The sequence below is a fragment of the Brassica napus genome, chromosome C8, assembly GCF_020379485.1.
Source record: "Brassica napus cultivar Da-Ae chromosome C8, Da-Ae, whole genome shotgun sequence".
NCBI lineage: Eukaryota > Viridiplantae > Streptophyta > Magnoliopsida > Brassicales > Brassicaceae > Brassica > Brassica napus.
In genome coordinates, this window is record NC_063451.1 from 7,402,211 (window position 1) to 7,427,507 (window position 25,297).

General features: G+C 38.6%; 4 protein-coding genes and 1 non-coding gene across 5 annotated transcripts; 1 reads left to right on the plus strand and 4 right to left on the minus strand.

Annotated features, from left to right (window-relative positions):
- Positions 1-5,758: 5,758 nt before the first annotated feature.
- On the minus strand, positions 5,759-7,311 carry LOC106377735. The gene is made up of 2 exons (XM_048766684.1): positions 6,852-7,311; positions 5,759-6,642 (listed from the first exon to the last, which is right to left on the minus strand). Exons 1-2 carry the CDS (start codon positions 7,309-7,311, stop codon positions 5,759-5,761), a joined length of 1,344 nt encoding a protein of 447 aa, XP_048622641.1.
- A 241-nt stretch (positions 7,312-7,552) lies between these two features.
- On the minus strand, positions 7,553-9,295 carry LOC125591367 (triacylglycerol lipase OBL1-like). Its single transcript, XM_048765485.1, has 3 exons — positions 8,989-9,295; positions 8,425-8,896; positions 7,553-8,074 (listed from the first exon to the last, which is right to left on the minus strand). The coding sequence occupies exons 1-3, from the start codon at positions 9,132-9,134 to the stop codon at positions 7,796-7,798; spliced, it is 897 nt and encodes a 298-aa protein (XP_048621442.1). The 5' UTR covers positions 9,135-9,295; the 3' UTR covers positions 7,553-7,795.
- Positions 9,296-12,816: 3,521 nt separating this feature from the next.
- LOC125592132 lies at positions 12,817-12,923 on the plus strand. Its single transcript, XR_007327981.1, has one exon. It is a non-coding gene; the product is annotated as a small nucleolar RNA R71 (small nucleolar RNA).
- A 4,079-nt stretch (positions 12,924-17,002) lies between these two features.
- LOC125591818 lies at positions 17,003-18,555 on the minus strand. The gene is made up of 3 exons (XM_048766685.1): positions 18,127-18,555; positions 17,928-17,986; positions 17,003-17,828 (listed from the first exon to the last, which is right to left on the minus strand). The coding sequence occupies exons 1-3, from the start codon at positions 18,553-18,555 to the stop codon at positions 17,003-17,005; spliced, it is 1,314 nt and encodes a 437-aa protein (XP_048622642.1).
- Positions 18,556-18,796: 241 nt separating this feature from the next.
- On the minus strand, positions 18,797-23,776 carry LOC106380625 (triacylglycerol lipase OBL1). The gene is made up of 6 exons (XM_013820430.3): positions 23,368-23,776; positions 22,716-22,909; positions 22,275-22,308; positions 20,233-20,368; positions 19,669-20,140; positions 18,797-19,318 (listed from the first exon to the last, which is right to left on the minus strand). The coding sequence occupies exons 1-6, from the start codon at positions 23,759-23,761 to the stop codon at positions 19,040-19,042; spliced, it is 1,509 nt and encodes a 502-aa protein (XP_013675884.3). The 5' UTR covers positions 23,762-23,776; the 3' UTR covers positions 18,797-19,039.
- Between the last annotated feature and the right edge of the window lie 1,521 nt (positions 23,777-25,297).

Genomic DNA, 25,297 nt, shown 5'->3' on the forward strand with positions numbered 1-25,297 from the left:
ACAACTTAGTGAACAAATCGAATTGGTTCTGAAACGCTTGTCTGGAAGGAGTATCTATCGACATTCACTCTATAGTATCAATCGACACTCACTCTATAGTATCAATCGACATTCATTCATAAGTTCACATGCGAGTGATGGAATCACATGATTCCAGGCATCTGATTAGTAAGCGCATGCGATAGCTTGTTTACTTGCTTATATGAATTTGAGTTCTAGGATCAACCATTAGCATCTATAGATTTCAGTTCTGATAACCTGAATGAAACCCTAAGTCTAGTACCCTCCTTCATCACTAACAAACTCTCTACTATTTAATTTCTTGTTATTTATTGCTTTCTATTTCTTAGCCTAGCTTGATCTGAAACTCAAGTCTATTGTGTGAGATGTCGAGTCTCTGTGGATATGATCCTTAAGTGCTGCAATCGATCTTTTATTTGAGAGAGTTCCTCTTGGGGTAATTTGAGCACATCACTGATCATACTAGATGCACATTAAGGATTGTCAGGAGCACAAAGAGAAAGAAACTGCACTTTCAGTTGTTTAATTATCTCACTCAACATCTAGACTTCCTGAAGGTGGCTGAAGAGTATTGGAATATAACGGAACCGGTTTATCATTCTTGATCGGGTCTTCGCGTTTTCCACATGAAGCTTAAACTCCTCAAACCGCTTCTTTGTGCTCTGAACAAAAGGAAATATGGATACATTACCAGATGAACCAAAGTTGCGTATGAGGTCCTATGTGACAGGCAGGGAAATGTTTACTGGATCCTTGCCCTGACATGTTTTTGGCTGAAGCTAACATTAACACTCAGTGGCAGCACTATACAGAAGTGGAGGAGCAGTTCTATCGGCAAAAATCAAGAATCACTTGGTTGAAATACGGGGATCATAACACAGCCTTTTTCCATCGAGCAGTAAAAATTAGAAGAGCAAAAAAAAACACTGTGAGGAAAATTAGATATCGGAATGGGGTTGAGAAATCTGATCCTAACGAAAAAAAGGAAACGGCAGTGGCTTACTTCACCAAGTTTCTGCAGGTGGAGCAGCAGGGACATGGGTTGTCTCAGTCTGATCTTGAAAACATTATCTCCTATAGATGTTCAATTCCCATGGCTGAAACCTTGACAAGTCTAGTATCAGCCGAGGATATTCACAAGATTATCCTCTCAATACCATCGGGTAAGACTCATGGTCCTGACAGGTACACTAAAGAGTTCTTCGTTGCATCTTGGTCAGTAGTAGGTCTCGATTTTGTCAACGCGGTTCAATCCTTCTTTCAGAATGGTTTCATGCTGGCTGGAGTGAATGGTACAGTTCTGACCTTGATCCCAAAAAAGACAACCCTCAAGAGATGAAGGATTATAGACCCATTTCGTGTTGCAGCACAATCTATAAGGTTATCTCAAAAATTCTTGTGAACAGACTGAAAACGATGCTTCCTGAAGCTATGCTACCTAACCAAAGTGCCTTCATCAAGGACCGATTACTCTTGGAGAACGTTTTGTTGGCAACCAAATTAGTAAAAGACTATCACAAAGATACAATTGCTCCTAAAAGTGCGCTATAAATTGATACCACCAAAGCATTTGATACAGTTAGATGGCACTTCGTCATTCTCACCTTGAAAGCCATGGGCATTCCCGACATCTTAATTTTCTGGATTCAAAGATGTATCTCCACAGCCTCGTTTTTGGTGAAAGTTAACGGGGAGCTTGAGGGTTTCTTCACTAGCAGAGATAAGAATTTATAATAATAAATCGGTTTATTCACTAGCGGTGAATGTTAACAATATCGTAGAAAATTCGTCGGAAAAACTATCATCATAAATCCATCAAAATTTCCGCCGACAATATATTTTCCTAATGAAATAAAGGCGACGACACGTTTTATGTCGAGATTCCTTTGATAATTGTCATTCTCGACGGATCCTCAACGAGTACATCTGTCGGCATGTGCTATTTTCTTATAGTGTAAGAAGATTTGGAAGTACCTCATGCCTGTCACACCTATAGTTAGTTGTAAGAAGGCATATTGGTTATGGTATGTCGTTCCGAGGCATGCTTTTCGTTTATGGGTTTCTCATGTGGATCTTCTACCAATTAGGAGTATGCTTCCCACTGAAACTTGGCTATTGACTCTTCTTGATGTCTTTGTTTCTAATACTCTGAGACTAGATCACATGTTCTGGCATTGAGCCATCTCTGCTCAGCTCTAGGGCATGCCCTTTCTCCAACTTGGACAAACAAGGACTTCTCTACTGGATTGCTATCAGCTAGTTCACTGGATGATTACTCCAGAACATGGCCTCTCATTAACTCTTGGCTCAAACCGTCCTCTTCATAATTTGGACTGAAAAGAATAACTGGCTCCATACCGGCTCCTCGAGTCCGCCACTTATTCTCTTCAAGAAGCTCGATAGACTACTCGGGATATGTTCTTGCTTGGCTAGCTACCCCTTAGCCGGTGTCAATGTTTTCTCTTCCAGTGGTTTACCTATGCATAACCCTGCTAATAGTCTACCAAACTTTGTTCCATCTTGGTTTTTTAATTTTTTAGTCAAATATTATTTTCTGCTTTTAAGCACTTTTAAAGTAAACTCGGATTCACATTTTATCCAAAAAAGAAGTAAGACAACCATTTGTGTGGAAATAATTTTACCAACATTACTATAACACGATAAAAGTCACACATACACAAAACATATACAGAAAATAAATGCTCCAGTACAATTTATTGAGCACATAAAGTAGAGATACGTACGATTATTACATATAACAGAAAATAAATGCTCCAGTATAAATTATTCAACCCAACAAGAGCGCATAAAGTAGATACGATTACTACAAATTTAAAGTGGCTTTTAAAGACTATAGGTCTCAAGAACACGAACACGGCAACTCGAACTTGAATGTAAGATCACACAAATAAGAGCCCTTCTTATTAACTCTTGAGGAAACTATCTCAAAACCTCAAACTCACAAACTCATTAAGTTATGCTACACACCATCATCTCCTTATATAACTCTTTATTTATCCTAACCTCATTAGGATTAACACAACTAGATATTTCCTATTCTCTTATAGATAAACACAACATAAATAGGAAACTTGCAACTCAAGTCTTATTCGAGCTTATCCAACATTCTCCCTCTTAAGCTTGAAATCACTTTGTGTCAACTCTTGCACTCCAATGAAATCTCTCATTTCCTTAAACTTGATTCTTCCTAATGCCTTGGTTAGTATTTCAGCCTTTTGCTCAGTTCCAGGTACATGCTCAACTTCTATCAACTCCCTCTCAACACATTCACGTATGAAGTGATACCTTGAGTGTATGTGCTTGCTTCTTCCGTGAAAGACTGTGTTCTTTGTCAAGGCTATTCCAGATTGATTGTCGATCCTAATGGTGACCTTCTCTCTCGAACATCCGGTGACCTCACTCAGCACATCACGCAACCAAATTGCTTGTCTAGCAGCCTCTGTTCCTGCCATGAATTCCGCCTCACAACTAGACAACGCAAGAGTGTCTTGCTTTTGTGAACACCACGTAATAGGACTCTTTCCTAGATAGAAGATGTGCCCGGTCGTGCTCCTGCCATCATCTGGATCCATATTATAGCTGCTATCGCTATAACCCATCAGTCGAGGTATCTTGCTTGACGATCTTTCGAAAGACAAGCCGAGGTTTGCGCTCCCTTGTAGATATCTCAGACATTGCTTCAGCGCCACTCCATGTGATTCTCTCGGACTGTGCATATAACGGCTAAGTACACCTACTGTGAAGGATAGATCAGGTCTCGTATGCAATAAGTATCTCAAACAGCCAATATTTCTTCTATAGTTTGTAGCATCAATCTCTGTTTCTTCCTGTGCTTTCGACAAGTTCAGTCCAAGTTCCATTGGAGTTTGGACCGGATTACACTTAGACAATCCTGCGTCTTCAAGTATCTTCATCGCATAACGCCTTTGATTCAGAGTAATCCCATACTCATGCTGACAAACCTCCATGCCAAGATAATAAGTGAGCTTGCCTAAATCACTCATGTCAAACTTGCTCGCCATATTCCTTTTGAACTCATCAATAAGCTTCTTGTCTGTTCCGGTAACAAAGAGATCATCTAAGTATACTGCTACCACAAGAAGCTCTCCTTTAACCACCTTCCGGTAGACTGATGGCTCCTTTGAGCACTTAACAAACTCGAGTTCCATTAGTATTTGATTGAGCTTGTTATTCCACGCCCACGGTGCTTGTCTCAAACAATATAACGCCTTGTTGAGTTTGTAAACCTTATTCTCACTTCCCTTGATCTCGAACCCCTCTGGTTGTGATACAAACACGACTTCTTTGAGTTCTCCGTGTAAGAACGTGGTTTTAACATCTAGATGATGAATCTCCCATCCATTGGTTGCAGCTAAGTTGATCAATAGCCGTATGGTCTCAAGACGTGCAACTTGCGCGAAGACTTCATCAAAGTCGATCCCATGTTGTTGTACATACCCTTTAGCTACCAATCGTGCTTTGAATTTTTTGATGGCCCCATCTGAGTTTCTCTTTAGCTTGATACCCATTTAAGACCAATCGGTTTTGCTCCATAAGGAAGATCAACTAGATCAAACGTTATGTTCTTCACAATGGAGCCGATCTCTTCTTCACACGCCCTTTTCCATTCTTTTGAATTCTTTGCTTCTCAAAAATTCCCAGGCTCATTGTTAAGATATAGCAATACCTCTTCACCTAGTTTTTCGGCCAGTAAGATGTAATCTTCGAGGTATTTAGGCTGCGTTGTTTGTCTTTCTGATCTTCTCAATGGCTGAGGTTGATTCTCTTCTTCGTTAATGCTCTGTTCCAGAACAGAGCTGATACCTTCATCCTCATGTTTCTCTTCTTTGCTTGCGTTGATGTTGCTTGCGCTGGAAGTTATTCTTTCTTCTCCTTCTACACTGTGATTTCCAAATTCACCAAGCGTGACCACGAAGCTTTGATCATTATGTGTCTCTGTACCATCTCTGCTCTAGTTCCAGCCTCTTGTTTCGTCAAAGACGATGTCTCGACTAACAGTCACCTTACGCATTGATGGATCATAGAGATGGTATGCCTTTGACCCCGGTTCTGTGCCTAGATGAACCAGCACTCTCAACCTATCATCAAGCTTTGTTAGATGTGGTCCGACTATCTTTGCATACGCCAAATATCCAAACACTCGAACATGACTTATATTTGGCTTTCTTCCCCGCAACATCTCATATGGCGTCTTTGATTCCAAGGATCTTGTGGCTAGACGATTGATAAGATATGTATCATGCCTAATAGCCTCTCCCTGAATATAGTTTGGCATAGACATATGTTTCATCATGCTTCTCGTCATGCCCATTAGAGTACGGTTTCGTCGCTCAACAACGCCGTTCTGCTGCGGTGTATAAGGCGCAGTGAGGTGTCATTTTATTCCAGCTTCTTCACAATAGACATTGAACTTGTGGCTCACAAACTCTCCCCCTCTATCTGTTCTGAGTGATTGTATTCTCTCTTTCGTTTCTTGCTCTGTCAGGCTTCTCAACATTTTGAACTTATTGAATGCTTCTCCTTTTTCCCTCAATAGCATTGTCCACATGTATCTTGTATAATAATCAATAACTACAAAGATGTACCTTTTCTGGACATGTGTACTCGGTGTTATGGGACCACAGAGGTCGGCGTGAAGTAGTTCCAGTACCTTCGTATCCCGGTACGTAGTTGATTTAGGGAATGATTGCCTTGCTTACTTCCCAAGCATACAAGACCCGCATATATTTGACTCGATATGTTCCTTTGGCATCCCAATAGCTAGCTCTTTCCTCATCATATTGCGAATGGTCTCGTGATTGGCATGTCCTAAACGTGCGTGCCATCGATTTGCCTCTCCTTCTGCAGTTAGGTAAAGACAGGGCGTGCTCTCTATTCCCATACGAACTTTGTACAATCTGTTCTTGGATCTTGTAGCTCTGACAAGCAACTTCCCTTCCTGATCATGCATCGTTAGTACTTCTCCTCTCATTCCTATATCACAACCAGCCTCTGTAGACTGCCCAGCCTCTGTAGCCTGCCCTAGGCTGATAATATTATTCTTTAGGTCTGGTATCCAGTAAACATCAGTCATCTTCCTTGAGTCTCCGTTTATGTCAGTGAATGAGATCGTGCCCTTTCCTTTTATATCGATTCGGGAATCATCTCCAAACCGCACCTTTCCGGAGATTGTTTTATCAATGGTTGAGAAGTATCTTTTATCTCCCGTCATGTGGTTTGAAGCCCCATTATCGAGATACCCTACGTTCTCTTCTCCACTATTAGTCTCGTACTTATCTGGCAACACGTTCTTCTCATTCAGGAACACAACTTCATGCATCATGAGCTCATCGGACTCTTGCGTATCAGCATTGTCTGTCTCCTGGGCCTCTTGCAGTTTAAGCTTTAGTTCCGGACATTGAGCTACAAAGTGACCTATTTTGTCACACCGGAAGCAAGTGATTCGCGACGCGTCTCTCTTGTAATTGAATCGACCACGACCTCTTCCTCTGTAATATGAACGTCCTCCACGTTCTCTTCCTCTGTATGAGTTGTAGTCTCGATTTCCTTGCTCTGAGTTGTAGTAGCTTGGTTGCTCTCCTTGAGGTTTACCAAGATTATTTGCTTATGTATTTGCATACATTAGCTTTCCCTTGTCGTCCTCATCTTGATCGTCTTCACAGATACGCTCTTCATACATCTTTAGACGTCCAATAATATCTTTAAAACTTGTTGTAGAAAGATCGAGTACTTTCTCAAGAGATGCGACAATATGTATGTATTTTTTTCGAGGAAGACTCATCAAAAACTTCTTAACAATTTTTTTTCTTCAATGGTTACTCCTACGGCAGCTGATCTTGATGCTAATTCAGACAATTTTCCTCCGAAATCATCAATGCTTTCTGTTTCCTTCATCTTCAAACGATCGAACTCGGTCATTAAGGTTTGAAGTCTTGCTTCTTTGACCCGCTCTGCTCCTACATGCCGAGTTTTGATAGCATCCCACACTTGCTTTGCTGCCCCAAGCTCTTCGACCTGCAGTATAAGACTCTCTGGAATTGATTGGAACAAAAGGGCTAACGCCATATCATTCTTCTCGTTATTCTCAGCTTCTGTCTCCACGGCCTCCCAGACCTTATGAACTCGAAGGAGAATCTTCATCCTCATTGCCCATACAGTGTAATTTGTTGTATTGAGCATAGGACACTTTATGGTTGACGATCCTCCTCCATCCCTGGCTCTTTCGGTTGTCGCAACTATATCACCCATTGTTTTTGTGTGGCTCTGATACCAAATAAAGACTATAGGTCTCAAGAACACGAACACAGCAACTCGAACTTGAATGTGAGATCACACAAATAAGAACCCTTCTTATTAACTCTTGAGGAAACTATCTCAAAACCTCAAACTCACAAATTCATTAAGTTATTGTACACACCAGCATCTCCTTATATAAATCTTTATTTATCCTAACCTCATTAGGATTAGCAACTCGAACTTGAATGTAAGATCACACAAATAAGAACCCTTCTTATTAACTCATGCGGAAACTATCTCAAAACCTCAAACTCACAAACTTATTAAGTTATGCTATACACCAGCATCTCCTTATATAACTCTTTATTTATCCTAACCTCATTAGGATTAACACAACTAGATATTTCCTATTCTCTTATAGATAAACACAACATAAATAGGAAACTTGCAACTCAAGTCTTATTCAAGCTTATCCAACAGCTTTGAGTTTTAACTTTTAAGCAATAAGGGCAAGTTTATCCTCTGGGGTAGTAAATGATCGAGACAATCCTCCCAAGCGCGTGGAGTTGACGTAATCATATGGCAGATGATTAGAGGCACCAGGGAATATTATTCCGAAAACCCTAATAGACCTCATAATCCAATTCTCTTTGTAGTCACTGCCTTTCCAAAACCGTATTATGAAACTCCTTATGAACTCCCACGCACCATTTAACAGCTTCGGTATTAGCCACAGCAAGTTGAAGTAATTTTCATTTGGTGCATCTTCCCTTACCTTTAAAACGATAAAAATGCTTTAAACAGTAAACTAAAGAACTTTGCTAGCTCGTTTAAAAGTAAGGAAATACTATAATTTATATTTAGGGTTTAGAAATGCTTATGAGTCAAGATTAAAAATAGCAAATAAATTCAAAATTAGATTATATACCCTTTATGGGTCACCATACAGGTTATCTATCATCTATCATGTCAATTTCACGTGAAAAAATGATAATCATCTTTAAAGCCCAAATTAAAGGTCCTTCTTTCATACTTGACAAAACTCCCTCTCTTTATTGTTCTTTGTCATCTTTTAAATAAATTAGCAAGACAACAAATAATTGGACACGTGATGCTTTATTTTACCTTTCCTTTGTAGAGACTATTGAAGTAATTGCAAGTTCCGTAGTGCTTGAACGAGAATAAAACCTTGTCATCAAAGGGTATTCTAGGCACAATATCGTTGTTATAAACAAACCTCTCATACTCTATTCCATGCTTTCTCACCACTTCCTTCATAAACTCCCCAAACACCTCATCCCCTATGCGTGGCTGTCCAAATGTGTAGACTCCCTCTAGTTTATCTAGCAACTCATCCTCACCGTGAATCGCCAGTACTGCCGGAAAAAGAGCGGCTAGTGCCCCACCAAGGCTGTGACCCGTTAGAATAAACTTAAGGTTCTTGTTTTTTGCAAACATGTCCCTAAGCTTCTGTCTAATTGTGTAGTACGCATATTGGTGTCCTAGAGGTATTATTTCTTTGGGCCATCCATTTTTTTGGAGGCCTAGAGCTTTAGAGAACCCTGCGTGAACTTTGCCAACGTTTTTCAACTCGTACCTAATTAATAATTAAAATTTGTAAAACACTGATATATCGAGTAATTATATTGATATAGAAATGCAGGTATATATTAGAACATATATACGTACCAAGAGATGTCTAGATCAGTGCACCAATCATCAACGTCGAAAGGCTCGGTTCCTCTGAAGCTAACGACGATAAGATTTGGATTTGTACTCGATGCCTTGAATACGAAGGCTTGCGTCAGGTTTCTATTTTGGAACGCTGATCTCATAAATAAAATATAAAAAAAATTGGCAAATTTCAGATTTTATTTCGATGTGTTTCAAATTATATAAAGGTTCAAATATATAAACTATTATGTAAAAGAATATTTTTAACTGCAACAAGAAAAATAAATCAAATTTTCTCTTAAGAAATTTTGAAAATAAAATTTAATGTTGTAAGAATAACAATTGATGTTATAGTTTTTCTTGTCTCTGATCTCAATATCAAACTCCTGTAGCTGTAAGATCCACCGTAAGAGTCTCGGTTTAGCATCTTTTTTCGTCATCAGGTACTTCAAGGCTGCATGATCTGTGTGCACGATTACTTTCAAGCCCACCAAATAGAACCTGAACTTCTCGAAAGCATAAACTACTGCCAGCAACTCCTTCTCAGTGGTAGCATACTTGATTTGAGCATCATCAAGCGTTCGGCTGGCATAATAGATCACATGGAGTTTCTTGTCTTTTCGCTGCCCCAAAACAGCTCCAATCGCGTAATCACTTGCGTCACACATTATTTCAAATGGCAAGTCCCAATCTGGTGGCTGCACAATGGGAGCACTGACTAGAGACTTCTTGAGAATCTGAAACGCAGCGAGGCAGTCAGCATCAAAAACAAACTTCGCTTCTTTGCACAACAGACGGGTGAGCGGCCTCGCTATCATAGAGAAGTCTTTGATAAATCTCCTGTAGAAACCGGCATGTCCCAGAAAACTCCGAATATCCCTCACTGTCCTAGGATGCTGTAGGCTGGTCATAACTTCAATCTTTGCTTTGTCAACCTCGATACCCTGCTCTGATATCCTGTGACCCAAAACAATGCCATCTTTCACCATGAAATGGCACTTCTCCCAATTTAGCACCAAGTTCTTCTCCTCACATCTTTCCAGCACCTTGCACAGATTAGCAAGGCAGTCGGTAAATGAAGAACCGTAGACTGAGAAATCGTCCATAAAAACCTCCATAATGTCCTCAATAAGATCAGTAAAGATCGACATCATGCATCTCTAGAAAGTGGCAGGAGCATTGCACAATCCGAAGGGCATTCTCCTGTAGGCAAAAGTACCGTATGGACAGGTGAATGTTGTCTTCTCTTGGTCCTCTGGATGAATGGGTATCTGAAAGAACCCGGAGTAGCCATCGAGAAAACAGTAGTAGGGGTGGTTGGCTAGTCTTTCCAGCATCTGGTCAATGAAAGGAAGTGGGAAGTGGTCCTTCCTTGTGGCTGAGTTTAGCTTCCTGTAGTCAATGCACATCCTATGCCCTGTGACTGTTCTGGTAGGAATCAGCTCAGCCTTCTCGTTTGTGATGACAGTGATGCCACCCTTCTTAGGAACCACATGAACCGGGCTCACCCAAGTGCTGTCTGAAATTGGGTAGATCACCCCTGCACTCAACAGCTTTAGAATCTCCTTTTTCACAACTTCCATCAGTTTGGGATTCAGTCTTCGCTGGTGCTCTATGGACGTCTTTGACTCATCCTCCAAGTGAATCTTGTGCATGCAAAGATCTGGAGAAATACCTGTAATATCATCCAAAGAGTACCCCAATGTTTTTCTATACTTTCGCAATTTTGAAAGAAGCAAAGCGGTCTCCACATTATTCAGGTTAGCACAAATAATAACAGGATATGTGGAATTCGGTCCCAAGAATGCATACCTCAGCCCAGCTGGGAGGGCTTTAAGTTCCACCTTTGGAGCATTCTCCTCACTCCAATCTGGTTGGGAGGATGACGGTTTGACGGTTTTATCGGTGCCTGAGTCTTCAAGGCTGACATAGGCGACATGCTTCTCAATCGGTGAGGCTGAATCCAAAATCTCAGAAAATCCAACCACTTCTTGGTTCATGAACCCGAACTCACTCTCCCTTTGGGTCAATGCGACTTGTAGAGGATCATCAGTGTGCAACTCTTCATCCATTTCCTCCACCAGTTCAGTCAATGTATCAACCCAGAAAGTCTGTTCATCAATAGTCGGATTTTTTAGCACCTTCTCCACATTGTATCTCATCGCCATGTCTCCTAGACGTAAGTCTATATGCCCATTCTGTACATCAATCATGGCTCCAGCAGTAGCTAAAAACGGTCTGCCCAAAATGAGAGGATCTTTAGGTTCCTCTTCCAGCTCCAGAACTACAAAATCGGTAAGCACATATCCCTTTCGAACACCAACAGGGATGTTTTCTAGTACACCGACTGGTCTTCGCACTGATCGGTCAGCAAGGACCAAGGAGATCCTTGTAGGTGTGTAGTTTGTCATGCTTAGCCTCTCAGAGACAGAGAAAGGCATTAGGCTCACTCCTGAACCCAGATCGCAGAGACTCTTCTCAAAGGTAAGTGATCCAATGCGGCATGGTAGAACAAATGCTCCGGGATCTTCACGCTTTTTAGGCATGACATTTTGTAGAACTGCGCTACATTCCTCATTGAACATCAACACGCCACGCTCTAGGCTCATCTTATCGGTAAGAATCTCCTTCAAGTACCTTTTAAGAGAAGGTACCATCTTCACCGCTTCAACGAATGGCAATCTCACATGTAATTCCCCAACAAGGTTCTTTAGCTTCTCGTACTCACGTTCTTTGATCTTCTGCCTTGGTCTGGATGGGTATGGAGCCTTAGGAACATAAGCAGGAGGCGCCACATACACCTCTTCAGGTTCAGAGGTATTTGGCTTCGTTGACACGGGATCGGTCGATCCACATGGACCGGATCGGTCGATCTCCTTCCCCTTGGATCGGTCGATCTGTTCCTGAGATCGGTCGATCTCTTTCTTATTCGATTCCTCAATCGTTTTTTCACTCCTAAGTGTTACAGCATTCACAAACTCCTTGGGATTCGTCTCTGACTTCCCTGGTAGAAATCCAGGTGCTGTTCTGCTGCTGGAGGCGGTTTGAGCAACTTGCTTTTCCAAAACTTTCAAATGGGTGTTCAAAGCTTCAAACTTCCCATTAAGCTCTCCATACATGTTATCCACCTTGGTGTTTATCTCTGCAGTGCTATTCTTCTGACCTTCTAGCACCATTTGCAGCATCTTCTTAATTTCGTTATCCTGAGAAGACTGTGACGAAGAGGCATTCCCTTGATTCTGGTAGTTGTTGTACTGCTGCCTTTGCTGAAATCCTGAGTTGCCCGAGTTGTTCCCCTGATATTGATTTCTGTTCTGATATCCCTGGTTGAACACACTCTGGTTCTGATTCTGGTTCTGCCTGTTTCCTGCCTGAGGGTAGGACTGATGTTGTGGATTCTCCACATTGTTGCTCCGGTAAGACTGATTATTTTGCTGATTTTGACTCCATCCAAGGTTCTGATTGTAGCCTCTGTTGTAGTTTCCTTGACCACCAATGTAGTTCACATCAGCTTGCATATCATCTGAATCATCACCAACAGTTTCTTGTGAGGAACTATAGCCTTGCTCCTCCACAAATTTCACAGATTTCTGATCTCTCTTGAGAAGCATCTCAATCTTGGCATTCAGCTCATCTATCTTCTTGGATTCATAACCAACACCCTTCTGGCTGGTGTCAAACCTTGACTTGCGGTTTGCTTTGCTGGATGACAGGTTGTTCAGCAAGGTGTAAGCTTCTTCAACAGTCTTGGTCATGAAATCACCATTACTTGCTGTGTCCATGGCATCTTGACTCTCTTCATGAACTCCATTATAGAAAATGTTCAGCAAGCTCACATCAGTGTAACCATGGTGAGGGCAGTCCTGTGTGTACTCCTTGAAACGCTCCCAAGCCTCATGAAAGCTTTCTGAATCAAGCTGCTGAAAGCTTCCAATTCTGCTTCTCAGATATGTGGACCTTGACTTGGTGAAGAAATGCTGTAGAAAAGCAGCTCTTGTCTCTTCCCATGTAGTAAGAGATCCTGGAGGGATGGACTTTAACCATCTGATAGCTTTATCAGCTAAGGAAAACGGGAACAACCTGCATTTCAAAGCGCCTTGAGGAACTCCATTATGTCTGCTGGTGTCACAGACTCGCTCAAAATGCTCCAAGTGATACATCGGGTCCTCAGACGGGTTTCCATGAAACGGATTTTTCTCCACCAAATTAATGAGACCAGTCTTGATCTCAAAGTCTCTTCTCTCAATGGGAGGTGGGCGAATCCCAGAACGATCGGCATAGAATGCATCTGGTGTATCATAATGTGCAAGCGTCATCCTAGGCATGCCATAGTCTCCAGCCTGTTGTCTTGCAGCTACACCAGCCTGCTGATTATCACCAGCATTGTTGCCTTCTCGTTCTTCTACAGGAATTGGATTTTGCGGGTTGTCCTGAAACTGGTCTTCTTGGTGTTCAGCCATTTCAACCTCTTCAGCGGACTCAAGTCTTTTCTTTTTCACTTGTCTCTCTAGGCGGCCGAGCTCTAACTCCAAAGGTATTAAATTCGATGATCCTTTGCTTCTAGTATGAAATCCGCTCATTCACCTGAAAACACAAACAGAAAGAGAAAGACAGAAACATTAGACAAAATAAAAATGCTATAGTCTTAAACTGATCATTAACTCTAGGGTGACCAAATGGTCCCCGGCAACGGCGCCAAAAACCTGATGTGTCGAGTTTTAACCCGATTATCTAACTGCAAGTGCACAGTAAAGTACGCAGTAGTAATGCGGGATCGAATCCACAGGGACCGATGATCACACGTAGAGTTGCAGACAAGTTAATAGCTACAGCGAACGAAGATATATTTTTGATGGTTTTTATTTAATTTTCTTTAGTGTCACAAAACATAAACAAGCTGTAAAAAGATGATTTAAACGATTTGAAAACTATTTTAAAACAAACGTTGGGCATTGGGAATTCTCAGGGATTTCTTTTTAATCAAGATACAATTAATGGCAGACACAGGGATATATTAAGAACCGTCTAGAACTCAAACACGATATTAGAATTAACCTACTTCCGTAGCGCTAATTCTCTATGTTATAGAAATCTCCACACTAACTTCCGCTGAGTTTCAATTTCTAAACAAGCATTAAGAACAGATTCAATATGTTCACAAAGCGCAATAACATCAACTTCCGAGGGTTAAGGACACTTTGCTCATCTAAAGTATTTTCGGAAGTTCAAACAATCACTTTCGGTGCATCAAACAATCTGATATCATGAACTAAGTGATCAATTCAGTTCAAGCAGTAAGAAATCCATTAGATGAAGAACCAAAACGTAATCCCTTAGTCTACACACGTTTTATGAATCAAAACATCAAGAAATCCCCTATGAGAACCCCTAAACCCAACTAGATGACTACTCACACATAACTAAACAAGAACAAAACGATTTTGATGAAGAAAACATGATAAGATTGTATTAAAACAGAGTAAAGGTTCAGAAAATCTTCTCCAAATGGTTTTGAGATGAACTTCTTTACAAATCTTCACAAATCACACAAAACAAGCTACAAAACTCTCAAATCTCTCTCAAGAACTTGTAAATCTCCTTCTTGGTCGTCTCTGGTCTTTTCTGAGTCCCAAAGGTCGAGTTCTTCTTTTTTTCATTATTGAGGGGAGTGGGTAAAAAGGAGTGAAAAGCTCGTCTGTGCGTGTGGAGCCCGTAGAGCGTGGGATCTGTCGATCCACATGGACAGGATCGGTCGATCTGTTGCTGAAAGCGTGGGATCGGTCGATTCACATGGACCAGATCGGTCGATCTCCGTCTGTGCGATCAATACTTCTCATTCGGTCCATTGTTCGGTCCATCTTGCTTCTGAATAAATCCCGAATGCGTTCTTTTCTTGCAAGCTATCTAGTAACCTGCATATTACACTTAAGAACACCAAAACGCATCAAATAGACCAAAACATTAATTAAAACCGACCATTTAATTGCTCCAAAACGAGTTTAAAACCGTTAAAAACACGGAATATCAATATAACGGCTAAGTACACCTACTGTGAAGGATAGATCAGGTCTCGTATGCAATAAGTATCTCAAACAGCCAATATTTCTTCTATAGTTTGTAGCATCAATCTCTGTTTCTTCCTCTGCTTTCGACAAGTTCAGTCCAAGTTCCATTGGAGTTTGGACCGGATTACACTTAGACAATCCTGCGTCTTCAAGTATCTTCATCGCATAACGCCTTTGATTCAGAGTAATCCCATACTCATGCTGACAAACCTCCATGCCAAGATAATAGGTGAGCTTGCCTAAATCACTCATGTCAAACTTGCTCGCCATATTCCTTTTGAACTCATCAATAAGCTTCTTGTCTGTTCCGGTAACAAAGAGATCGTCTAAGTATACTGCTACCACAAGGAGCTCTCCTTTAACCACCTTCCGGTAGACTGATGGCTCCTTTGAGCACTTAACAAACTCGAGTCCCATTAGTATTTGATTGAGCTTGTTATTCCACGCCCACGGTGCTTGTCTCAAACAATATAACGCCTTGTTGAGTTTGTAAACCTTATTCTCACTTCCCTTGATCTCGAACCCCTCTGGTTGTGATACAAACACGACTTCTTTGAGTTCTCCGTGTAAGAACGTGGTTTTAACATCTAGATGATGAACCTCCCATCCATTGGTTGCAGCTAAGTTGATCAATAGCCGTATGGTCTCAAGACGTGCAACTTGCGCGAAGACTTCATCAAAGTCGATCCCATGTTGTTGTACATACCCTTTAGCTACCAATCGTGCTTTGAATTTGTTGATGGTCCCATCTGAGTTTCTCTTTAGCTTGATACCCATTTAAGACCAATCGGTTTTGCTCCATAAGGAAGATCAACTAGATCAAACGTTATGTTCTTCACAATGGAGCCGATCTCTTCTTCACACGCCCTTTTCCATTCTTTTGAATTCTTTGCTTCTCAAAAATTCCCAGGCTCATTGTTAAGATATAGCAATACCTCTTCACCTAGTTTTTCGGCCAGTAAGATGTAATCTTCGAGGTATTTAGGCTGCGTTGTTTGTCTTTCTGATCATCTCAATGGCTGAGGTTGATTCTCTTCTTCGTTAATGCTCTGTTCCAGAACAGAGCTGATACCTTCATCCTCACGTTTCTCTTCTTTGCTTGCGTTGATGTTGCTTGCGCTGGAAGTTATTCTTTCTTCTCCTTCTACACTGTGATTTCCAAATTCACCAAGCGTGACCACGAAGCTTTGATCATTATGTGTCTCTGTACCATCTCTGCTCCAGTTCCAGCCTCTTGTTTCGTCAAAGACGATGTCTCGACTAACAGTCACCTTACGCATTGATGGATCATAGAGATGGTATGCCTTTGACCCCGGTTCTGTGCCTAGATGAACCAGCACTCTCGACCTATCATCAAGCTTTGTTAGATGTGGTCCGACTATCTTTGCATACGCCAAATATCCAAACACTCGAACATGACTTATATTTGGCTTTCTTCCCCGCAACATCTCATATGGCGTCTTTGATTCCAAGGATCTTGTGGCTAGACGATTGATAAGATATGTCGCATGCCTAATAGCCTCTCCCTGAATATAGTTTGGCATAGACATATGTTTCATCATGCTTCTCGTCATGCCCATTAGAGTACGGTTTCGTCGCTCAACAACGCCGTTCTGCTGCGGTGTATAAGGCGCAGTGAGGTGTCATTTTATTCCAGCTTCTTCACAATAGACATTGAACTTGTGGCTCACAAACTCTCCCCCTCTATCTGTTCTGAGTGATTGTATTCTCTCTTTCGTTTCTTGCTCTGTCAGGCTTCTCAACATTTTGAACTTATTGAATGCTTCTCCTTTTTCCCTCAATAGCATTGTCCACATGTATCTTGTATAATAATCAATAACTACAAAGATGTACCTTTTCTGGACATGTGTACTCGGTGTTATGGGACCACAGAGGTCGGCGTGAAGTAGTTCCAGTACCTTCGTATCCCGGTACGTAGTTGATTTAGGGAATGATTGCCTTGCTTACTTCCCAAGCATACAAGACCCGCATATATTTGACTCGATATGTTCCTTTGGCATCCCAATAGCTAGCTCTTTCCTCATCATATTGCGAATGGTCTCGTGATTGGCATGTCCTAGACGTGCGTGCCATCGACTTGCCTCTCCTTCTGCAGTTAGGTAAAGACAGGGCGTGCTCTCTATTCCCATACGAACTTTGTACAATCTGTTCTTGTATCTTGTAGCTCTGACAAGCAACTTCCCTTCCTGATCATGCATCGTTAGTACTTCTCCTCTCATTCTTATATCACAACCAGCCTCTGTAGACTGCCCAGCCTCTGTAGCCTGCCCTAGGCTGATAATATTACTCTTTAGGTCTGGTATCCAGTAAACATCAGTCATCTTCCTTGAGTCTCCGTTTATGTCAGTGAATGAGATCGTGCCCTTTCCTTTTATATCGATTCGGGAATCATCTCCAAAACGCACCTTTCCGGAGATTGTTTTATCAATGGTTGAGAAGTATCTTTTATCTCCCGTCATGTGGTTTGAAGCCCCATTATCGAGATACCCTACGTTCTCTTCTCCACTATTAGTCTCGTACTTATCTGGCAACACGTTCTTCTCATTCAGGAACACAACTTCATGCATCATGAGCTCATCGGACTCTTGCGTATCAGCATTGTCTGTCTCCTGGGCCTCTTGCAGTTTAAGCTTTAGTTCCGGACATTGAGCTACAAAGTGACCTATTTTGTCACACCGGAAGCAAGTGATTCGCGACGCGTCTCTCTTGTAATTGAATCGACCACGACCTCTTCCTCTGTAATATGAACGTCCTCCACGTTCTCTTCCTCTGTATGAGTTGTAGTCTCGATTTCCTTGCTCTGAGTTGTAGTAGCTTGGTTTCTCTCCTTGAGGTTTACCAAGATTATTTGCTTATGTATTTGCATACATTAGCTTTCCCTTGTCGTCCTCATCTTGATCGTCTTCACAGATACGCTCTTCATACACCTTTAGACGTCCAATAATATCTTTAAAACTTGTTGTAGAAAGATCGAGTACTTGCTCAAGAGATGCGACAATATGTATGTATTTTTTTCGAGGAAGACTCATCAAAAACTTCTTAACAATTTTTTTTCTTCAATGGTTACTCCTACGGCAGCTGATCTTGATGCTAATTCAGACAATTTTCCTCCGAAATCATCAATGCTTTCTGTTTCCTTCATCTTCAAACGATCGAACTCGGTCATTAAGGTTTGAAGTCTTGCTTCTTTGACCCGCTCTGCTCCTACATGCCGAGTTTTGATAGCATCCCACACTTGCTTTGCTGCCCCAAGCTCTTCGACCTGCAGTATAAGACTCTCTGGAATTGATTGGAACAAAAGGGCTAACGCCATATCATTCTTCTCGTTATTCTTAGCTTCTGTCTCCACGGCCTCCCAGACCTTATGAACTCGAAGGAGAATCTTCATCCTCATTGCCCATACAGTGTAATTTGTTGTATTGAGCATAGGACACTTTATGGTTGACGATCCTCCTCCATCCCTGGCTCTTTCGGTTGTCGCAACTATATCACCCATTGTTTTTGTGTGGCTCTGATACCAAATAAAGACTATAGGTCTCAAGAACACGAACACAGCAACTCGAACTTGAATGTGAGATCACACAAATAAGAACCCTTCTTATTAACTCTTGAGGAAACTATCTCAAAACCTCAAACTCACAAATTCATTAAGTTATTGTACACACCAGCATCTCCTTATATAAATCTTTATTTATCCTAACCTCATTAGGATTAGCAACTCGAATTTGAATGTAAGATCACACAAATAAGAACCCTTCTTATTAACTCTTGCGGAAACTATCTCAAAACCTCAAACTCACAAACTTATTAAGTTATGCTATACACCAGCATCTCCTTATATAACTCTTTATTTATCCTAACCTCATTAGGATTAACACAACTAGATATTTCCTATTCTCTTATAGATAAACACAACATAAATAGGAAATTTGCAACTCAAGTCTTATTCAAGCTTATCCAACAGCTTTGAGTTTTAACTTTTAAGCAATAAGGGCAAGTTTATCCTCTGGGGTAGTAAATGATCGAGACAATCCTCCCAAGCGCGTGGAGTTGACGTAATCATATGGCAGATGATTAGAGGCACCAGGGAATATTATTCCGAAAACCCTAATAGACCTCATAATCCAATTCTCTTTGTAGTCACTGCCTTTCCAAAACCGTATTATGAAACTCCTTATGAACTCCCACGCACCATTTAACAGCTTCGGTATTAGCCACAGCAAGTTGAAGTAATTTTCATTTGGTGCATCTTCCCTTACCTTTAAAACGATAAAAATGCTTTAAACAGTAAACTAAAGAACTTTGCTAGCTCGTTTAAAAGTAAGGAAATACTATAATTTATATTTAGGGTTTAGAAATGCTTATGAGTCAAGATTAAAAATAGCAAATAAATTCAAAATTAGATTATATACCCTTTATGGGTCACCATACAGGTTATCTATCATCTATCATGTCAATTTCACGTGAAAAAATGATAATCATCTTTAAAGCCCAAATTAAAGGTCCTTCTTTCATACTTGACAAAACTCCCTCTCTTTATTGTTCTTTGTCATCTTTTAAATAAATTAGCAAGACAACAAATAATTGGACACGTGATGCTTTATTTTACCTTTCCTTTGTAGAGACTATTGAAGTAATTGCAAGTTCCGTAGTGCTTGAACGAGAATAAAACCTTGTCATCAAAGGGTATTCTAGGCACAATATCGTTGTTATAAACAAACCTCTCATACTCTATTCCATGCTTTCTCACCACTTCCTTCATAAACTCCCCAAACACCTCATCCCCTATGCGTGGCTGTCCAAATGTGTAGACTCCCTCTAGTTTATCTAGCAACTCATCCTCACCGTGAATCGCCAGTACTGCCGGAAAAAGAGCGGCTAGTGCCCCACCAAGGCTGTGACCCGTTAGAATAAACTTAAGGTTCTTGTTTTTTGCAAACATGTCCCTAAGCTTCTGTCTAATTGTGTAGTACGCATATTGGTGTCCTAGAGGTATTATTTCTTTGGGCCATCCATTTTTTTGGAGGCCTAGAGCTTTAGAGAACCCTGCGTGAACTTTGCCAACGTTTTTCAACTCGTACCTAATTAATAATTAAAATTTGTAAAACACTGATATATCGAGTAATTATATTGATATAGAAATGCAGGTATATATTAGAACATATATACGTACCAAGAGATGTCTAGATCAGTGCACCAATCATCAACGTCGAAAGGCTCGGTTCCTCTGAAGCTAACGACGATAAGATTTGGATTTGTACTCGATGCCTTGAATACGAAGGCTTGCGTCAGGTTTCTATTTTGGAACGCTGATCTCATAAATAAAATATAAAAAAAATTGGCAAATTTCAGATTTTATTTCGATGTGTTTCAAATTATATAAAGGTTCAAATATATAAACTATTATGTAAAAGAATATTTTTAACTGCAACAAGAAAAATAAATCAAATTTTCTCTTAAGAAATTTTGAAAATAAAATTTAATGTTGTAAGAATAACAATTGATGTTATAGTTTTTCTTGTAACCGCAATTGATTAGAGCACTTCCCATAGGAAGTTATGAAGTTCTTAATAAAAAGTTAAGCATAGATATATAAAAAAAAAAATTATTTTGTGTATTTAAAAATTTGTGAGATTCTTTTGCTAAAGTATTTTTGGTAAAAAGTTTCATGATTTTGAAATACCCACTACAATAATTATAATATTTGTTAGTTTATCATATTTTGACAACTTTCTGATATACTTCAATGAAGGTGTTTATTATGTATTAAACGCCAAGCTAATTACGAATCTGATATATATACTTCAATGAAGGTGTTTTTTTGTATCAAAAGCCAAGCTAATTACGAATCGTGATCCACAAAACAAGATCATTCAGCCGATGTAATTCAACCACTAGTCTACAACCATGTGGGGAGTTAAACTCTTGTGGTGTTTCTTAAACAATAATTTTTGGAATCAAGAACGTTAAAATAAGATCTCCATCTAGTCAAAAAAAGATCTCCATTGTTTTGAATAATGTTTCGTTGTTTTAAGTAAAGATTTTTGGTTTAGTACGTAGAGATGATATACTATTTTTTAATGTATCAATCTACTAATACCATCATGCACTTTCTGTTTCACGAATCTTCACTTCTAACATATATAAAATATATTTAATCAAAACATATATAAAATCTATATCTTGTTCTCATCATATTTGTGGTCTTAAATATATATAATATATGATTACTACTGTTGATCAAACAGTGCAACAACCATAAATTTAGTTGGGAAATTAGCATACTACAAATGCACCGAACATTGTAATCATCAACATAGTTTTAAATAATATGTAACCTTCTACTTGTATTCTATGCAGTCATAAAATTTACAAAACATATATCAACTTATTGTATAACAAAATGTCTCACTGATCATGTATATAATCTAATAATTTGTCGTATACGAGTGTCATATGCCATTCGTGTTTCGATAAAATGTACATATATATAATTAACATTTAAGTTTTACTAAAGGTTAATTATCTTAGCTAAAAACTGAAATATTTCATAAGTTCTGAAAAAACCATCCACATAAACTCTCCAATCTAATAATATTTTATGCCTAAAATTTAAATGAATCCCAAAATTAGTCCTATTTGCATAAAATTATATTTATGGTTTTTAAGTTTAAATGCTAAACTTTCTGGATTATATTTGCCAAATTTAGTTTGAAATTTAAAAAAGTTCGATCATTAACATTTAAGACCGTATACATACTTGAAAAATTTCTACTTTTACATGCATGAAAATACGCTTCAATAATAGATTCGCAGACGACTCCTTTAAGTAAATCAGTAGGTTCCCTTGTTTTAAACAACGACCGAGTTTCTCTATATCATCATGAGCTCACTCGCATACCCGTTTTTGTAGTCTAAAATGAAGGAACTGAAATAATTAACTTATTGCGAAAAACTTTCCCACCTTTTTTCTTACTATCAACTGTATGCTTTACGTCCACCGTAAACACATCTATATAATTTCCACGTTATGTTTTACATATTCCTCTTTCAAATGCTTTATGACTTTTGGGGCTCTATTTATGACTTTCTGTATTTGATCTTCCGAATCCTTTATGCTCTAAACTTTAAAGTGGGATAAAAACATTCCCGAAAGAACAAAGCGTATAGTTTTTAACATTTGTACCAAAAAACAAAGCGTATAGTTTAATTTACCGTTGTAAAAGTCGTAGTAACTCACGAAGTCCATCTGCATCACAGGATAGATATAGTCAGACTGAGAGTGTGAGAATTAAAACAATTATTTGTTATATATAAAAAGTCACAAAATCAGTATTACTACTTATAGAGATCTAGTCATCTAATATATCTATTATTTTGACAAAAAATATATATCTATTATTATAATTATTAGTGGCAGTTTGGAACGCGCCAAAGATATACAAGACAAAAAAAGTTATCGATTAAAGGGTTAATTAAATCATTTAACTTCTGATTTTTACAAGCAACAAAGAGAACTATTTGTATCATTAGACTCGTACGATATAATTAATCGTGCGAGGAAACGATCAAGAGAAGAAAGAAGAAGATGAAGTTAGTGAGGCGTGTCTTTGCTAAAAAAAAAAGAAAAAAAAAAGAGAAGAAGCTGAATTTGACCTTCCAAGTGTTCTTTACTACGGAAGTGATGAAAGATTTGTTCTCATAAGAGACCTTAGAAGCCATTATTGACAACATCGACTTGTACTCGATGGTCCCAACACTTATGTTCTTGTCAAGCTCTACTCTTCGATCTGTGCATCCTACAAATGACACATATGTCGCCGACGATTCCTCTGGCTTTACCAACTTTCCTGTAACAAAAGGTTTTGGTTATTCCTGTAAAAGTATTTACCAACATCATCCACAAGAATAGGTGGATAATTTGTCCTAAAAATTCTATAATGTTCTTCATAAATTACGCGTTGAATTCATTTTATCTTATTAAACAATTCAAAACTCTTGATGCAATATCATTCATTACTTTATTTTAATATGTGTGTCTTGCATGTACAGTAATGCTCGTTCTGTTACAAGTCCGTTTAAGGTATGATAAGTGTCGTTTGTCTAAGTCCAAAAGTCCAAAAGTCCGAGGAGAGTGTTAAAATATAGGACTACATGATATATGCTCCTTGAGATGTTAAAATTTTCGGGATACTTATGTCATTATGTAAACGAAGGAAACAACTAAAACCTTCTCCAAGTTCAAGAATTTGTTTGTAGTGACAAGTGGAGATAGTTAATAGAAGTATGTTATTGTTAGATTTGTTACCTGTCAAAACATGAAGTATCAACTTGAAGAAGCCTCCATTTGCCGTAAGAAGATTAGGCCAATAGGTGAGAAAACGTCCTATGGATGCAAAGGGTTTTCTTAAGAGCATTAATATCTTTTGAACCAAAACGGCTAACACAATGATCCATCGAGTTGCGAAAGTTCTCCGGACGCTTTTGAGCGTGTCCGGTGGAGAATCTATGAATCCTGTGTTGGTCAGGTTGGGGAAAAACAAAAGGAGAAGGAGATCAAGAATACTTGCTTTGGTCGGATCGACCAGAAAATAGCTACTACAGAATTTCATATCGGTTTGGGACATTATCACTATATGAAAAGACCAGACTTTGCCGAAAAAGAAGAAGAAAGAAGTGATGTTGGTTGATTTGTGAGTCATGCAAGCTAGAGCAAGGCTACGTATTTATAGTGCTTGTAATAATTGGTATCATAATTTTTAGTTATTTATTGTAACTTTACGGTTGATAAAATCATATAAGTCCCTTGTGGTTACTAATTAAAATCCCTCGTTGCTTTTCACGTGCTAAAAATATATCAAATGGAATCCATTTACAGTGTATAACCTAAACGAGCGTACCTACCTCGAGTATTTTGTGTTTGCCTAATTAACGTGAAACAAAAAAACAGGCTGATTATATTGTATATTTTCTAATAGTCCAGGGACTTGGAATATAACATTTAGACTTATTTATTTCGTGGAGATTTAACCAGTTGAATTAAAAAGAGTTTTGTGTGTTTTATACTTTTATTTCGGTACATGCACTTCTTTCAAAATTTTCATTTTGTTTTTCACAGTCAACTTTCTCCAAAGTTTGTGCGTTCCATGATTCCATCCTCTAGTATGTATATTATGCATACAATAAATAGGGTATTTGGTTTTACTTCATGAATGTAGATTTGTGGTTGTGTACATCAATTGGATTATCTAATTTGGATATCAGTATTTTTAATGTCTACTTAATTTGGTTGATAATAATTTGATCACCAAAGGTTCTTTTATGGAATACTAGGGTCGGCCGTAGGGCGGGATATATTTTACTTGTGATTTAGCTTATTACTTTTTTCTGATTTTGTGGTTGTGTTTTAGATTTACATTTACATTTGCAAGATATGTGTATGATAATGATTTTTGTCTTTTAAAAATTTTTGGTGAAGAGGGATTATATGTGATAAGATATATTTTGCTTGATTACTGTAGTTGTTTTTGTTGTCCAAAAAATTAACTTTATGATACTATATATTAGTTAAATTTTTCTACTTAATTAAATTATTTGATATATAATGTGTGTTATATTTGATGATAGTATATAAATGTCTTTTATCTGTAATTCAATTAAAACATCAGAATATTGAAATTTAACAAAAAAAAATGAAAGAAGAATTTTTTTAAATGATTTGTTTATGTTTTTATAAAATTTATATATATAATATTTATGTTATTATTATTTTGTCGAATTGAGTTATATTTTATATATGTCCAAATCAAGACCAGTAAAATTTATTAATTATTGTGTCTATTCATTTGTCGAGTATTAATTTATAGACTTTCTACAACATATATATATATATATATTATTTATTTATTCATTATTTTGTGTCGATATAATGAATATCCATTTATTGGTTAAATATTTTTATTACCAAAAATTATCGACTAAAGCAAGAATTTCATTGATTATACAATTTGTTAAGAAAATACATTTCAAACTGAAGCAAACATATAATGGAGTATGAACCAAAACCAAATTGTTGCGTGTTAAGAGCATATCAAAAATAGATGAGGTGTTTTTTCTTCTTTCAATATATTGCTAATACATTTTTATAGTTTGGAAGATATTTTATTTCTGGATATTCGTGCTTAGCAGGAAATAATTATCGTAGTTAGTGTAGCCGTTGTTGAAATGTCTTTATAATG

What these genes read in the sequence shown, in the direction of transcription:
- LOC106377735 (XM_048766684.1), bottom strand. Translation starts at nt 7,311, where the DNA reads ATGGGTGATATAGTTGCGACAACCGAAAGAGCCAGGGATGGAGGAGGA. An exon ending in AGAAAAAAAATTGTTAAGAA is followed by an intron (nt 6,643 to 6,851) that starts GTTTTTGATGAG and finishes GTAAACCTCAAG; the next exon opens with GAGAGCAACCAAGCTACTAC.
- LOC125591367 (XM_048765485.1), bottom strand. Translation starts at nt 9,134, where the DNA reads ATGAGATCAGCGTTCCAAAATAGAAACCTGACGCAAGCCTTCGTATTC. An exon ending in ACTGATCTAGACATCTCTTG is followed by an intron (nt 8,897 to 8,988) that starts GTACGTATATAT and finishes ATTATTAATTAG; the next exon opens with GTACGAGTTGAAAAACGTTG. An exon ending in ATAGTCTCTACAAAGGAAAG is followed by an intron (nt 8,075 to 8,424) that starts GTAAAATAAAGC and finishes ATCGTTTTAAAG; the next exon opens with GTAAGGGAAGATGCACCAAA.
- LOC125591818 (XM_048766685.1), bottom strand. Translation starts at nt 18,555, where the DNA reads ATGGGTGATATAGTTGCGACAACCGAAAGAGCCAGGGATGGAGGAGGA. An exon ending in CAAGATCAGCTGCCGTAGGA is followed by an intron (nt 17,987 to 18,126) that starts GTAACCATTGAA and finishes GGACGTCTAAAG; the next exon opens with GTGTATGAAGAGCGTATCTG. An exon ending in GACGACAAGGGAAAGCTAAT is followed by an intron (nt 17,829 to 17,927) that starts GTATGCAAATAC and finishes CAACTCATACAG; the next exon opens with AGGAAGAGAACGTGGAGGAC.
- LOC106380625 (XM_013820430.3), bottom strand. Translation starts at nt 23,761, where the DNA reads ATGACTCACAAATCAACCAACATCACTTCTTTCTTCTTCTTTTTCGGC. An exon ending in GATACTTCATGTTTTGACAG is followed by an intron (nt 22,910 to 23,367) that starts GTAACAAATCTA and finishes CTTTTGTTACAG; the next exon opens with GAAAGTTGGTAAAGCCAGAG. An exon ending in TAGTAAAGAACACTTGGAAG is followed by an intron (nt 22,309 to 22,715) that starts GTCAAATTCAGC and finishes CCTGTGATGCAG; the next exon opens with ATGGACTTCGTGAGTTACTA.